At 45.2% G+C, this 16,157-nt stretch overlaps 1 protein-coding gene across 1 annotated transcript in view; it reads right to left on the reverse strand.

The window, feature by feature from the left end:
- Positions 1 to 13,990, reverse strand: part of LOC111159141 (cilia and flagella associated protein 100) — a 42,668-nt gene extending 28,678 nt beyond the window's left edge. The window contains exons 1-3 of the mRNA XM_022521570.1: positions 13,971 to 13,990; positions 2,143 to 2,243; positions 530 to 722 (exon numbers count right to left, since the gene is read on the reverse strand). Coding sequence (XP_022377278.1) covers positions 530 to 722; positions 2,143 to 2,202 — 253 coding nt within the window. The 5' untranslated portion in view covers positions 2,203 to 2,243; positions 13,971 to 13,990. The remainder of the gene's footprint in view (positions 1 to 529; positions 723 to 2,142; positions 2,244 to 13,970) is intronic.
- Between the last annotated feature and the right edge of the window lie 2,167 nt (positions 13,991 to 16,157).

Consider the following 16,157-nt stretch of genomic DNA (forward strand, 5'->3'; position numbering starts at 1 on the left):
CATATTCTGCACTCAAGATTTCCTACTGGGTCAGAAAACTAATAAGAGCTCACACACACACATACACACACACACACGCACGCACATACAGTTCCTTCTAATTATATGTAGCATCTAAAGACGTTGGATCATACAACCCACGAGGTCGGCAGTGTCACTGGCCAGGAGGGGAAACTGCTGTGCAAAGGAGTTGAAGAGCCTGCCCAGGATAGCAAGGTCATTCAATGCTGAAACTGAGATCTGAACTCAGGGAACTTCATGCCACACAGACTCTCTTTACCATCAAGTTAAGGGACTATATTTTATATGTGTGCAATCTGCATTCATGTGCACGGTAACATTCCAAATGCAGGCAATATTGGGATTCAAAGGCTTTTAAATTTGTAGTCCATCTGGAACTGATGTGTGTGGCAGTGGGAGGCAGGGTCAGACATGAAGACCCCCACATTCCCCATTGCACCACAGCCCCGCCTCTTCAAGCACTTTAAAAGCATGAAGGGCAAGACCTGACTCCAGAAAAAGGGGGCACCTTTGGTCATGCAGAGCTTCCACGCTGTGTGGTCGTGGAAGGCACGCAGCCGCTCTGCCTCGGCGCGCGTCTCCTGGTCTTGCATCTCATCCTCCAGCTGCAGCTCCCGACGCAGGCTGGTGTGCTTGGCCAACACTTTGGAAGAGTAGGTCATCTTCTCGTGCACCTGCAGGGTCGTCTTCTGCTCCCGCTCCTGGCAGGCGGGGCCAGGTGAAGTTGGGCGGGGCCAGCATCTATTTCTACACCCTCCCCCACCAAGCCTAGGACAAGCCTCCTCCCCTCAGCATGTTGCCTGGGCCACCAAGGTCCGAGAGAGGGGTCCTGCATGTGCCGTCGCTGCACAGGAAGGCTGTGGAGCTGTGTGTGCCTGTGGAAGCACCTGGGATGCCTTGAACACAGCTCTCGGGTTGAGAGGAAAGTGGGCAGGGAGCATTTTCAGAGAGCAGGGTGAAGACGGGGTTCCCGGGGGAAGTACAGTTTGCCCAGTTAGATGGCATTCAGTAGTGCAGGGACATACTCACTAACAGATAATTCCTCTTTCATCTGAAATTCACACTTACTGTGATCTGCTAAATCTGACCCTCCAAGGTTCAGGGAAACTAGATCTGAGCTTCCAAAAGAAACTCAAGATCCCTGGGGTCTGGAGTGGGGCTGGAAAATGTGCATTTCCTGATGTATCTTTGGTCACTGGTTGGGTCTCAGTGGGAGCCACTTGTCCAAGGAATCTCAGATACTGAACCCTGAGTTGGGGCAGACAGAGTCAGCCCAGGAGGGAGCCTGGAACACTGGCCATGCCCATGCCCCCGAGAGTGTGTCCCAGAAACACGGCCCATGCTGACCACTTCTCAGTGGAGATGCCCCAGGTAAGTCCTCCCCGAGCCTGGCTGCAGGGCTGCTTGCATGCCACAGGGGGTGAGAATGGACAAGGGGCTCTTGGATGGGGAGGCAAGACAGACTATGCTGAGGTACAGACAAGGCAGGGGCTGGGGGTTGGGGCCGGCTCCAGGACTCCCAGGTACTGCCGAGGGGCATGCGTATCTGTGTGTGTGCACCTGTGTGCTTGTTGTGTGTGTGTGTATCTGGCTTCCAAGAATTCCAGAGAGGGGGATTATGCAAGGCTGGAGCAGTTGGGAGGGTGGTGGTCTCCTGGGGGAGGTGTGAGGGTCCCTGAGGTCTGAGATAGGTCTTGCAGGACAGGGAGAGTCTCAGGAGCTGATGACCTCTGGTGCAAGGGAAGCAGAAGTAAAGCCTCATGGTTGAGGCTAGTCCCCAGCAGCTTCTAACAGCCCACTTGGACAAGGCCCAGGAACAGTAGTGATAAAACCGTGTGAGAACAGTGGGACAGGTCAGAGACTGGAGAGCTAGTCAGGCTTTTGAAATGATTTTTTTAAAATGGTGAGCCACTGGGGTGCCTGGGCATCTCAGTTGGTTAAGCATCCAACTCTTGATCTCAGCTCAGGTCATGATCTCAGGGTCATCAGGCTTTGTGCTCAACTTGGAGTCTGCTGGAGATTCTTTCTCTCCTTCTCCATCTGCCCCCCTGACTTGTGCTTTCTCTAAATAAATAAAATAAAGCATTCTTCTGAGAAGGGCAATCAATCCTAGATACTCACTGCGCGAGACTTATTTCGCTCCTGTTCTCTGAGCAAGAAGAAATCCACATCTCCAGACATGTGGAAAGGATTTGTGGAACGGTCAGGAGCAATCGTGGACACTGGGGAGAGAGATACTTCATTGGAGAGATGAGCTGGCTCTTCCAAATGGTGGCCTGTGTCTCAGGAGTCCTGGTGTCCCCCCAGCCCAGCACGAGGAACTTGAAAGCACAAGCTAGTGGCAAATGTTCTCTTGGATCTGGCAGTGCCTGAAGTCCAACCCTGGACCTTCCAACTCCATAAACCCACCTGTCTGGTTTAACCTAGTTGGACATGGGCATCTGAAAGAGACCTGGTGAACCCAGCACAATCTGTGTCTCAGACGTCTGGCCCCTCTAAATTAAAGTCTCAGGAACCCCCATTCCATAGAGGAGAGAAGCAAGAGGCGGGAATTGATGGGGCCAGCTGGCAGGAGGTTGGCCAGCTCCAAAACAGAGGCACCTGCCTGCAGAGTGGCAGTGGGACACCAGGTGAACATACCCTGTCTGCAGGATTCTCCAGGAGCTTCCCAGGGGAAGGCTGAGTTTGTGGGCGAGTGAGGCAAAGCACCAGAGGCCTGGGGGGTGGAGGGCAGGGCAGGAATTTGGGAGATGGGAGCTGCCAAGGACCCCAGCTCTGCTGCTCTCCTACTCCTGTGGGTGAGGGAGAGGTTCCTGCTGCTCAGCTCAGCAGGGACAGAACCCAAGAGGCACCAAACTAAGGGCTTCAAAATATGGATGCTTTCTCCCCTTATCCTCGATTTAGAGGAAAAAGGGTTCCTTGTAAGACCAAACAAAACAAAACAAAAAATTCTTAGAAGTAAAAGAGTATGAGAACAAAATAACTCCTCCACTTTGAAAAAACTGTGGGTGACATTCTGGGGGTATTGCTTCTAGTAATTTCTAACACCTATTTTTAATAATTTCACATCTTTAAAAAAAAAAACATTTCACCTTCAGCAAATGCCTGGGAAATTACTAATTCGGTGAGAGCCTTGTATGCAAGTACAAAGGGGTGCAGTAAGGCAGGACTTAACCAGGGCATGTCGGGGGACCAAGAGTGGCAGCCACATGCCGCCTCGGGCACTGGTGTGCCACCACAGGCTGGCTCTTGGCAACTGACTTTCTGAAGGGGGAACAGGGGCCAGGGGCTGTGAGCATTCCCAAGCTTCAGAACCTTATGCCGACCTGCCTTTCTGGAGGTTTGTCCCATTTTACACCCTCACCAGCAAGAAGAGACTGTGAAGGGGATTCGAAGTAATGCTCTGAGGGTCTCAAAATACCTCCGCATGAGAGCTGAACTTATGAATGAGTGAAAGTGGAGAAGCTGGCCGACTCCATCCTGCTCAGGCCATCCGAGTGGACCAGAGCAGAAGCGAGAGGCGCGGTCTTCTCTGGCCAGTGCGACCCCAGCAGTCACTTAGACGGCTCCCCCAGGGTCTTCGCCTGCACCCATCGTATGGAGGGGGCAGAAAAGCTCCAAGTCCACAACATCTTTGTACTATTCTTTCAAATTTTCTCTAAGAATGAAATCCTGTCAAAATAGTTTACAAATCTGAGTGAGAGGAGTAAAGAAAGATGACCAGCTCCTAGGCCCCGCTAAGGGGACGAAGCCCGCAGCAGCCTCTGGTAGGTCTTAGCCTGGCTTCTGGAGACGGGAGAATGCAGGAGGGGGCGGCCCAAGACAGGGAGAGGTTACAGGGGCGGTGCCGGCCCCAGGGCCATCAGGGACCTGCAGAGAGGAGGGACAGAAGTGGGATGGGCTTGTGTGGGTTTGGAGCGTGGACACTCGTCCCACACCTAATCACGACTTTCTTTTACACACGGATTTTGTGGCTGCTAGAGGCGCTCTGGAAGAGACTTCAGGGCCTTTCTGTCTGAATTGGGAGGCTGGGGAGGCAGGTGTGGATGGTGCACCGGGCACATGGCTTGCCTCCCCTACCAAGCCAACCCCAGTCCCCAGAAATGATGTAACACACATTCAGAGAATGCACACAGCTCTGGACAAGAAGGGATGACTCTGGGTGGGGGGCGGTGGGCGGGAGTTGCCAGGGAGGGTTGGAAGAGGGAACGTGGCGGGGATGGGGTAAAGTGGGGGTGTATGGTCCAAGTAGGCCGGCCTGGGGGGAGGAAGGTATCAGGGAAGTGACGGCTCTGAGTGCAGCAATGGGGGCACGAGGGACCTGGACAGAACCACTGCAGCTCGCCCCTCCGCATGTCCTCATCCCACTCTCTCTCACTCCCTGTGCTCCTCCAGCAACCCCAGGCAGGGGTCCTAAATTCAGAATAGTGAGGACTGAGCATGGACGAGAGAGGCAGGGAAAAGTTAGAGTCTTGACGTACCCAGATTGTGGGGCAGTAGCATGCATGGGCTGCATGTCCCACAGCCCCATGAAGTCATTAATTATGCTAGTTAGCCAGCACGGAGCACTTAACCATGGCCAGACTTCACCTGACTGAATGTTTGTAACAACCCTGAGGTGGGAAATATCGTTACTCCTGGTGAGGAGGAACAGAGGGACAGAGAGGTAAAGGTGAGCTGCTCAACCTGTAGTAGCAGCGTGGAGACTGGCTTCTGAAAACAGGAATTGCTTGTGCAGTCTGGGGAGTGGGAAATGTTTCCAAGTGGAAATATGTTAATGGGAAGATGAGCCTACAACCCAGACTGGCAGTCATTTGAAGCAGATGATTCCACAAATGCCAAGTCGGTTTCACATTTAGTGTCACATAATACACACCATTATGGTTTTTTTCATATGGTTTCACAGAATACACCCCATTATCAGAATGAGGGAGAAAATGATATGACCTTTTCAAGGGATGCAGTGAAAGTGTTTGATACAATTCTAAACTGATTTTAAATCATAGTCATAGCAACCTAGGAAGAGGAAGAAACTTCCCAATCTGATAAGGGAAAGCATGGTGAGCTCAGTAATGGCCCCCAGAGATGTCCACGCCCTAAACCCCAAACCTGTGACTAGATTCCTTTATATGGTAGAGGGGATTTTGCAGATGGGATGAAGGACTTCGAGACGGGAGATGGTCCTGGATTAGACAGAGGGGCCTGATGTAATCACAAGGGTCCTACTAAGATGGAGGCAGGAGGGCCAGAAGCAGGAGGAGTAGGTGTGACGACAGAAGTGGAGGTTGGAGTGACATCACGGAAACTGGGCAGGTTGTGCTGCTGGCTTGGAGCCAGAGAGGGGCTGGGAGCCAAGGACGCGTGAGCCTCTAAGCTGGAAACTGCAAGGAAGCAGATTCTCCCCTGGAGCTTCTGGAAGGAGTTCTGTAAGATTAATTCCAGACTTCTGAATTCAGAATTGTAAGATAACATATTTGTGTTGCTTTAAGCCACCGAGTTTGTGGTGCAACAGCTACACGAAATGAATACAGGTATCTACAAGAAAGTTCCAGGGGGAAATATCGAATATTTCCCTTCCAGGATCAGGAACAAGGCATGGATACCCATCTTTGCACTTCTTTTTTTTTTTTTTTTTTTTTAGTGATAGGTTTTTTTTTTTTTTAAACATATATTTTTATCCCCAGGGGTACAGGTCTGTGAATCGCCAGGTTTACACACTTCACAGCACTCACCATAGCACATACCCTCCCAATGTCCATAATCCCCCCCCAACCCCCCTCCCCACATTAACCCTCAGTTTGTTTTGTGAGATTAAGAGTCACTTATGGTTTGTCTCCCTCCCAATCCCATCTTGTTTCATTTACTCTTCTCCTACCCCCTTAACCCCCCATGTTGCATCTCCTCTCCCTCATATCAGGGAGATCATATGATAGTTGTCTTTCTCCGATTGACTTATTTTGCTAAGCATGATACCCTCTAGTTCCATCCACGTCGTCGCAAATGGCAAGATTTCATTTCTTTTGATGGCTGCATAGTATTCCATTGTGTATATATACCACATCTTCTTTATCCATTCGTCTGTTGATGGACATCTAGGTTCTTTCCATAGTTTGGCTATTGTAGACATTGCTGCTATAAACATTCGGGTGCACGTGCCCCTTCGGATCACTACGTTTGTATTTTTAGGGTAAATACCCAGCAGTGCAATTGCTGGGTCATAGGGTAGTTCTATTTTCAACATTTTGAGGAACCTCCATGCTGTTTTCCAGAGTGGCTGCACCAGCTTGCATTCCCACCAACAGTGTAGGAAGGTTCCCCTTTCTCCGCATCCTCACCAGCATCTGTCATTTCCTGACTTGTTAATTTTAGCCATTCTGACTGGTGTGAGGTGGTATCTCATTGTGGTTTTGATTTGTATTTCCCTGATGCCGAGTGATGTGGAGCACTTTTTCATGTGTCTCTTGGCCATCTGGATGTCTTCTTTGCAGAAATGTCTGTTCATGTCCTCTGCCCATTTCTTGATTGGATTATTTGTTCTTTGGGTGTTGAGTTTGCTAAGTTCTTTATAGATTTTGGACACTAGCCCTTTATCTGATATGTCGTTTGCAAATATCTTCTCCCATTCTGTCAGTTGTCTTTTGGTTTTGTTCACTGTTTCCTTTGCTGTGCAAAAGCTTTTGATCTTGATAAAATCCCAATAGTTCATTTTTGCCCTTGCTTCCCTTGCGTTTGGCGATGTTCCTAGGAAGATGTTGCTGCGGCTGAGGTCGAAGAGGTTGCTGGCTGTGTTCTCCTCAAGGATTTTGATGGATTCCTTTCTCACATTGAGATCCTTCATCCATTTTGAGTCTATTCTCGTGTGTGGTGTAAGGAAATGATCCAATTTCATTTTTCTGCATGTGGCTGTCCAATTTTCCCAACACCATTTGTTGAAGAGGCTGTCTTTTTTCCATTGGATATTCTTTCCTGCTTTGTCGAAGATTAGTTGACCATAGAGTTGAGGGTCTATTTCTGGGCTCTCTATTCTGTTCCATTGATCTATGTGTCTGTTTTTGTGCCAGTACCATGCTGTCTTGATGATGACAGCTTTGTAATAGAGCTTGAAGTCCGGAATTGTGATGCCACCAACTTTGGCTTTCTTTTTCAATATTGCTTTGGCTATTCGAGGTCTTTTCTGGTTCCATATAAATTTTAGGATTATTTGTTCCATTTCTTTGAAAAAAATGGATGGTACTTTGATAGGAATTGCATTAAATATGTAGATTGCTTTAGGTAGCATAGACATTTTCACAATATTTATTCTTCCAATCCAGGAGCATGGAACATTTTTCCATTTCTTTGTGTCTTCCTCAATTTCTTTCATGAGTACTTTATAGTTTTCTGTGTATAGATTCTTAGTCTCTTTGGTTAGATTTATTCCTAGGTATCTTATAGTTTTGGGTGCAATTGTAAATGGGATGGACTCCTTAATGTCTCTTTCTTCTGTCTTGTTGTTGGTGTAGAGAAATGCAACTGATTTCTGGGCATTGATTTTATATCCTGACACTTTACTGAATTCCTGTACAAGTTCTAGCAGTTTTGGAGTGGAGTCTTTTGGGTTTTCCACATATAGTATCATATCATCTGCAAAGAGTGATAGTTTGACTTCTTCTTTGCCAATTTGGATGCCTTTAATTTCCTTTTGTTGTCTGATTGCTGAGGCTAGGACTTCTAGTACTATGTTGAATAGCAGTGGTGATAACGGACATTCCTGCCGTGTTCCTGACCTTAGCAGAAAAGCTTTCAGTTTTTCTCCATTGAGAATGATATTTGCGGTGGGTTTTTCATAGATGGCTTTGATAATATTGAGGTATGTGCCCTCTATCCCTACACTTTGAAGAGTTTTGATCAGGAAGGGATGCTGTACTTTGTCAAATGCTTTTTCAGCATCTATGGAGAGTATCATATGGTTCTTGTTCCTTCTTTTATTAATGTGTTGTATCACATTGATTGATTGGCGGATGTTGAACTAACCTTGCAGCCCTGGAATAAATCCCACTTGGTCGTGGTGAATAATCCTTTTAGTGTACTGTTGAATCCTATTGGCTAGTATTTTGGCAAGAATTTTTGCATCTGTGTTCATCAAGGATATTGGTCTGTAGTTCTCTTTTTTGATGGGATCCTTGTCTGGTTTTGGGATCAAGGTGATGCTGGCCTCATAAAATGAGTTTGTAAGTTTTCCTTCCATTTCTATTTTTTGGAACAGTTTCAGGAGAATAGGAATTAGTTCTTCTTTAAATGTTTGGTAGAATTCCCCCGGGAAGCCATCTGGCCCTGGGCTTTTGTTTGTTTGGAGATTTTTGATGACTGTTTCAATCTTCTTACTGGTTATGGGTCTGTTCAGGCTTTCTATTTCTTCCTGGTTCAGTTGTGGTAGTTTATATGTCTCTAGGAATACACCCATTTCTTCCAGATTGTCAAATTTGTTGGCGTAGAGTTGCTCATAGTATGTTCTTATAATTGTCTGTATTTCTTTGGTGTTAGTTGTGATCTCTCCTCTTTCATTCATGATTTTATTTATTTGGGTCCTTTCTCTTTTCTTTTTGATAAGTCTGGCCAGGGGTTTATCAATCTTATTAATTCTTTCAAAGAACCAGCTCCTCATTTCGTTGATTTGTTCTATTGTTTTTTTGGTTTCTATTTCATTGATTTCTGCTCTGATCTTTATGATTTCTCTTCTCCTGCTGGGTTTAGGGTTTCTTTCTTGTTCTTTCTCTAGCTCTTTTAGGTGTAGGGTTAGGTTGTGTACCTGAGACCTTTCTTGTTTCTTGAGAAAGGCTTGTACCGCTATATATTTTCCTCTCAGGACTGCCTTTGTTGTGTCCCACAGATTTTGAACCGTTGTGTTTTCATTATCATTTGTTTCCATGAATTTTTTCAATTCTTCTTTAATTTCCTGGTTGACCCATTCATTCTTTAGAAGGATGCTGTTTAGTCTCCATGTATTTGGGTTCTTTCCAAATTTCCTCTTATGATTGAGTTCTAGTTTCAGAGCATTGTGGTCTGAAAATATGCAGGGAATGATTCCAATCTTTTGATAATGGTTGAGACCTGATTTAGGACCAAGAATATGATCTATTCTGGAGAATGTTCCATGGGCACTAGAGAAGAATGTGTATTCTGTTGCTTTGGGATGAAATGTTCTGAATATATCTGTGATGTCCATCTGGTCCAGTGTGTCATTTAAGACCTTTATTTCCTTGTTGATCTTTTGCTTGGATGATCTGTCCATTTCAGTGAGGGGAGTGTTAAAGTCCCCTACGATTATTGTATTATTGTCGATGTGTTTCTTTGATTTTGTTATTAATTGGTTTATATAGTTGGCTGCTCCCATGTTAGGGGCATAGATATTTAAAATTGTTAGATCTTCTTGTTGGACAGTTCCTTTGAGTATGATATAGTGTCCTTCCTCATCTCTTATTATAGTCTTTGGCTTAAAATCTAATTGATCTAAGGATTGCCACTCCTGCTTTCTTCTGATGTCCATTAGCATGGTAAATTCTTTTCCACCCCCTCACTTTAAATCTGGAGGTGTCTTCGGGTTTAAGATGAGTTTCTTGTAGGCAACATATAGATGGGTTTTGTTTTTTTATCCATTCTGATACCCTGTGTCTTTTGATTGGGGCATTTAGCCCATTAACATTCAGGGTAAGTATTGAGAGATATGAATTTAGTGCCATTGTATTGCCTGTAAGGTGACTGTTATTGTATATTGTCTCTGTTTCTTTCTGATCTACTACTTTTAGGGTCTCTCTTTGCATAGAGGACCCCTTTCAATATTTCCTGTAGAGCTGGTTTGGTATTTGCAAATTCTTTCCGTTTTTGTTTGTCCTGGAAGCTTTTAATCTCTCCTTCTATTTTCAATGATAGCCTAGCTGGATATAGTATTCTTGGCTGCATGTTTTTCTCGTTTAGTGCTCTGAATATATCATGCCAGCTCTTTCTGGCCTGCCAGGTCTCTGTGGATAAGTCTGCTGCCAATCTAATATTTTTACCATTGTACGTTACAGACTTCTTTTCCCGGGCTGCTTTCAGGATCTTCTCTTTGTCACTAAGACTTGTAAATTTTACTATTAGGTGACGGGGTGTGGACCTATTCTTATTGATTTTGAGGGGGGTTCTCTGAACCTCCTGGATTTTGATGCTTGTTCCCTTTGCCATATTGGGGAAATTCTCTCCAATAATTCTCTCCAATATACCTTCTGCTCCCCTCTCTGTTTCCTCTTCTTCTGGAATCCCAATTATTCTAATGTTGTTTCGTCTTATGGTGTCACTTATCTCTCGAATTCTCCCCTCATGGTCCAGTAGGTGTTTGTCCCTCTTTTGCTCAGCTTCTTTATTCTCTGTCATTTGGTCTTCTATATCGCTAATTCTTTCTTCTGCCTCATTTATCCTAGCAGTGAGAGCCTCCATTTTTGATTGCACCTCATTAATAGCTTTTTTGATTTCAACTTGGTTAGATTTTAGTTCTTTTATTTCTCCAGAAAGGGCTTTTATATCTCCCGAGAGGGTTTCTCTAATATCTTCCATGCCTTTTTCGAGCCCGGCTAGAACCTTGAGAATCGTCATTCTGAACTCTATATCTGACATATTACCAATGTCTGTATTGATTAGGTCCCTAGCCTTCGGTACTGCCTCTTGTTCTTTTTTTTGTGGTGAGTTTTTCCGCCTTGTCATTTTGTCCAGATAAGAGTAGATGAAGGAGCAAGTAAAATACTAAAAGGGTGGCAACAACCCCAGGAAAATATGCTTTAGCCAAATCAGAAGAGATCCCAAATCGTGAGGGGGGAGAAAGGGGATAAAAAGAGGTTCAGAAAGAAGAAAAAATAAATAAATAAACCATCTTTGCACTTCTAATCAACACTGTAGTTAGGCAAGAAAAAGATATAAAAAGCATAGTATTGGAAAGGAAGGGCAAATAATGTCATCTCAAGGTGATGTGTCGAGGAGAAAATCTGAAGAATCTACCAACAAAATGGTTACAATTAGATTAGAGATGATTTGTAGGCCTCATTGCAAAGTGATCACAAAACTTGTATAAGATACAGTATATTCATGACCTCGGGGGAGGGGTCAGCAAAGAGCTTTGAAACAGGACACAATAAGTACCAACCATACAAAAATGACTGGTAAGGGCGCCTGGGGGGTCAGTAGGTTAAAACCTCTGCCTTAGGCTCGGGTCATGATCCCAGGGTCCTGGGATCAAGCCCCTCATCGGGCTCTCTTATCGGCAGGGAGCCTGCTTCCCCTTCTCTCTCTGCCTGCCTCTCTGCCTACTTGTGATCTCTGTCTGACTTGTGATCTCTGTCTGTGAAATAAATAAATAAAATCTTTAAAAAAAATGACTGGTAAAGTGAACTCCATGAAAATTAGGAACATTTGTTTATTAAGAGGCAACACCAAGAAAGGAAAAAGCAATCTACTAAGCAAGGGAAGGTATTTGCGTACTTAGAACTGGTGAATGATTTGTTTCCAGAATATGTAAAGAGCTTCTAGAAATCATTGAAGTAAAAGGACAACCCAGTAGAAAAATGAGCAGAGGCAGGGAGGCACTTTATAACACAGAGTCATCAGTGAACATATGGAGAAGTGATCACCCTCATTGGTCACAGGGAATACAAAATGCTAATACTTATCGAAAGGGCCAGATAATAGTAAAAGCATAGAGGTGCAGGGCATCTGGAATGCTCACACCTGTTGGTGGGGCTGTAAACTGGTACAGTTGTTCTGGAAAACTGCACAGTGGTATCAACTAAGGTTAAACATACTACCAGCAATTCCACCCCTTCATATACACCCAGGAGAAAGGAGTGCTTCTTTCCCTAAGTGGCATGTACAAGAATGTTCATTGCAGTATTATTTGTAATATTGAAGATCCAGAAACAACCCAAATGTCCAGCCACTCCAGAGAGAATAATACACTGTTGACATATGCACACAATAGGATGCACACGGCGACAACAAAGAAGGGAGTCCTGTGACTGGCATTCCACAGATGTGATGCTGAGTGAACAGGGTCAGGACCGCAAGAGCACAGAATGTGACCCCATTTATACAAGGTTCGAGAATGGATAAAGTGATTTTCTGGTGATAACAGAACAGTGCTATCTCTTGGGCAAAGGGAATATCTGGGCAGATGGAAAGGTTCTAGACCATGGGGTAGAAGTTACAAAATTGTATACGTTTATTGAAACTTATCAAACTGTATACCTAAGATTTGTGCATTTCACCTTACATGAATTATACCTTAGCAAAGAAACCAAACCAAACCCAAACCCAGACTGCTCACCCTTGCTATAGTGATCAATTTAGGCATCCACGAGCAGAAGAAGCTGTTGGGTGAATGTCTGATGGGAATCTGACTGAGGGCCAGGCAGTCACCACCTGAACCCACTGAGCATGGACTTCTTGTGAAAGGAGGTAGGAAGGATTCTGGTAGTCAAAGTGGAATACCAAGCATGTAGGGTTATGTCTAATTAAAGGAAATATGAGGAACAGAAGAATAGTTTCAATAAAAATGACAATGACCAGGAAGCAAACAGACACATACAGAATGGGGGACATTCTATAGGATACTTAACACCACTTCTCAATAAGTCAAGACTCAGAAAATGGAAGGACATGGGGGACGGAGGGACTCTGCAAGACTTAAAGAGAGGGAAGATGATCAGATCTCATCTGAATCCTAATTAGAACGAATCTTCTATAGGAAGACATTTCTGAGACATTTGGGAGCCTTCATTGTGGCCTTGCAGGGAAACATCCCTATTTTTGAAAAATGAATATTGCGGGATATAAGGATGAAATGACATGCCTGGATTTTACTTTAAAATATTCTGGCAAAGTACAGAAGCAACCCAAATGTGCCTTGATAGATGAATGGAAGGAAGATGTGATAGGCATACACACACACACACACACACACACAGGAGTATTACTTAGCCACTGTATGTTAACTATACTGGAGTTAAAAATTTAAAAAAAATTTCTGGCAAAAAAAATAAAAAGGACAGATGCAACAAATGTGGCCAAATAGAGTCTGGAGATGGGCACGTTCATTCACTGCATTTTGGTCTCTGCTTCTGAGCAGGTTTGGACTGTCATAATTAAAAGCAAGAGGGGACACAGTGGGGTGGGGGCTTGATGGGAGGGGGCTCAGCCTGAGAGAGCTAGGCTCAGGGAACATGCTCACATCTGCACTCCTCTGCAGAAGCATCAAACTGGCTAGTAAGCCTGGGGGGCAGCGCACAGTGTAGGAGCTAAAGGGATGAACGGCAGTGCACGGGCTTGGAGGAAGCAGTATGAGCAGCTGGCTGCCTACCCTACTTCCTCTTAATAGTTGGCAGCCTCATTGAATGTGCCTCATTGAACAGTTATACTTCACAGCCTCCTTTGCAAATACTGATGGCCACATGACAAATTTCTATACATTGGAATGTAGGCAGAAATTGCTGGGTGGGGCTTTTGGGAATGCTCTTTTTCCAGGGAGGGCTGAGTTGGCTGGTATGCAGTTTTGCTCTTCCCTTTACCCCTTCTCCTTGTCTGAAATCAGATGTGATGGCTGGAGCTGCAGCAGCCATTTTGTGACTGCATGATAACTTTGCAGTTGAAAACCCTAAGGTTAAAACTGGTGGAGCAGAGAGACTTGGGAAGTGGTCACCTGATTTCTTAGAACTGCTGTTTGTAGACCCTCATGGAGCTCTGGACTGCCTCCCATATTTCCCATTACTGGAAGAAAAACAAATCCTACTTTGTTTACGTTACTGTTATTTCAGGTCTCAGTCACCCAATTCCTAATGGAAATAGAAGCATTTCCCTTTGCCATTTGCATGGGTGACTATGTTGACGAAGGGAGATGTTTGACTCCCACCAACTTAGACTTTAGCTCCCAGCTTGAGGGCTACGTTTACCTTTTTTCCCATGTTTCTTCTTTTTTTCTTCAATGATTGAAGAAGAACTGTTGTCTGGGGACTCCAGGCTGTTCTCTGGAGAGAGACAAAAACAAAGCTGTAAACACAGAGTGAGGCTGGGGAGAGGCTTGGGCACCAGCATCCTCACTGGCCCGCTAAGTGGCCCTGGCAAGGTGCTCAGCTTCTCTGAGCTTCCGTTTCCACATCTGAGATAATCACGCTGACTTTGTGGCAAGTTGTGATAACTGTGCAAGAAAAGGGCCCATGTGTACACATGCCTGGCACACAGAACATATTTTGTGCCTTCCCTTTTGCATCCTTCCACTTGCTCCTTAAGAGGAGTGTAGGACTATTTTATTGGGAGGTCACAGACCCAAGCCCTCTGCCTCATGGCACTGCCCACACTTTTGCTGTGAGCCTCCCAGAATTTCCCTCAGACGCAACAGAAGATTCAGAGACACCCATTTTCTTGTCCTCCCTTCCACGGATACCCACAGGGAAGGGGGCAGTGGGTCTGATACTTCCTCCTACCCCAACTCAGAAATCATCTGTAGCTTGGCGATTCCAGTTTATGCCAGCCAGGGAGGGCAGCCAGCCACTGGCAGAAGGGGCAGGGGCTGCTGGAGAGCCTGGGGTGTGGTCTGGTGTGGAGCTCAAGGAGTTAGTCCTTTTGGACCAGCTTCGAGGAGGAAACCTGGGATGGTGAGGAGATGACAGGGTTCGCAAGGTAAGGGACGTGATACAGAAGGGCAGACCCTGAGCAGCTGGGCGATGGGATGTGGGGAGAACGAGGAGGAACAGCTGTCTTGTGGCACTGGCAGGAACGTCAAGGGCATGGGGCCCCAAAATCCCAAGGCCTACATGTCAAGCTGTGTATTTATAATGGTAAGGAGAGGTCAAGCCATATATATAATGGTAAGGAGAGGGGAGGCGGTAGGGAGTGGTGAGGCCAGCGGAGATTGTTCAGGAGCACAGGCTGTTCAGTGAGTATTTTCTTAGTGACTCAGGTTCAATTACCAGGTAGCAACATTTAACCAACCATATCATAAAAATCAGAACATACCACTATTATTCAAATAGACCAAAACCCAAACAAACAAACAAACAAACCCAAACTCTAATAAAATTCAGCTTTTTCTTAATTGAGAAAATGATGTGCAGACATAGCAGACTTTTTTAACAATGTCGTTTGATGTGTTATGATGACCACTGATGATGATGAACATGCCGCTATGAAGATCCTGTCAGATGGATCTTTGTTCACCTAACCAGAGGTATTTTATGCATACAGATTCCTTTTTTTTTTTTTAAGATTTTATTTATTTATCAGAGAGAGCGAGAGAGCACAAGCAGTGGAAGCAGCAGGCAGGGAGAAGCAGGCTTCCTGCTGAGCAAGGAGCCTGATGCAGAACTCGATCCCAGGACCCTGGGGTCATGACCCAAACTAAAGGCAGACTCCCAATCAGCTGAGCCACCCAGGCACCCCATGCACACACATTCTTAGATGCCCCTTACTTCTTTACTGAACAATGAATCTGCTTTCATGCTACAATATGGATGAACCCTGAGGACACTGAGCCCAGGGAAGAAGCCAGTCACAAAAGGACCACTTCTATGAGGTCCCTAGAGTCATCAAATTACACATAGAAAGTAGGATGGTGGGTGCCAGGGGCTGCGGAAGAGGGGATGGGAGTTAGTGTTCAATGGGGATAGAGTTTCAGTTTTACAAGGTGAAAAAGTTCTGCAGACAGATGTGGGGGATGATTGCACACGAATATGAATGTACTTATAACTGAATGTTCCACTTACAAATGCCCAAAAGAGTAAATTCTGTTATGTATATACAGTTGACCCCAATTTTTAAAATGCTAAAAAAAAAAAAAAAGAACGTCTGCTCATGTCTAAGTCTCATTGCTCCTTAGCCAGGTCATGTGGTGGACCCTGAGGCTGTTTCCAGTCTTAACGCAATTTCCAAGCTTGTGCAATGGTTACTCTCTATTACCTAGTTGAGCAGGACCGGGTCCCACACACCTGGAATTTTGTCAGTAGGACAGGTGATCAATGCATCTCAGTTTTAATTTGCACTTCTCAATTATGGAAACTATTGTGTGTCTTTTCAGATGTTAATTATCTGCTTGCTTCTCTGTTAGTATCCTTTGCCTATTTTACTATTGGGATGTTGTAGTT

This window comes from Enhydra lutris, unplaced genomic scaffold, assembly GCF_002288905.1.
Source record: "Enhydra lutris kenyoni isolate GAN:26980312 unplaced genomic scaffold, ASM228890v2 scaffoldscaffold66, whole genome shotgun sequence".
NCBI classification, from domain to species: domain Eukaryota; kingdom Metazoa; phylum Chordata; class Mammalia; order Carnivora; family Mustelidae; genus Enhydra; species Enhydra lutris.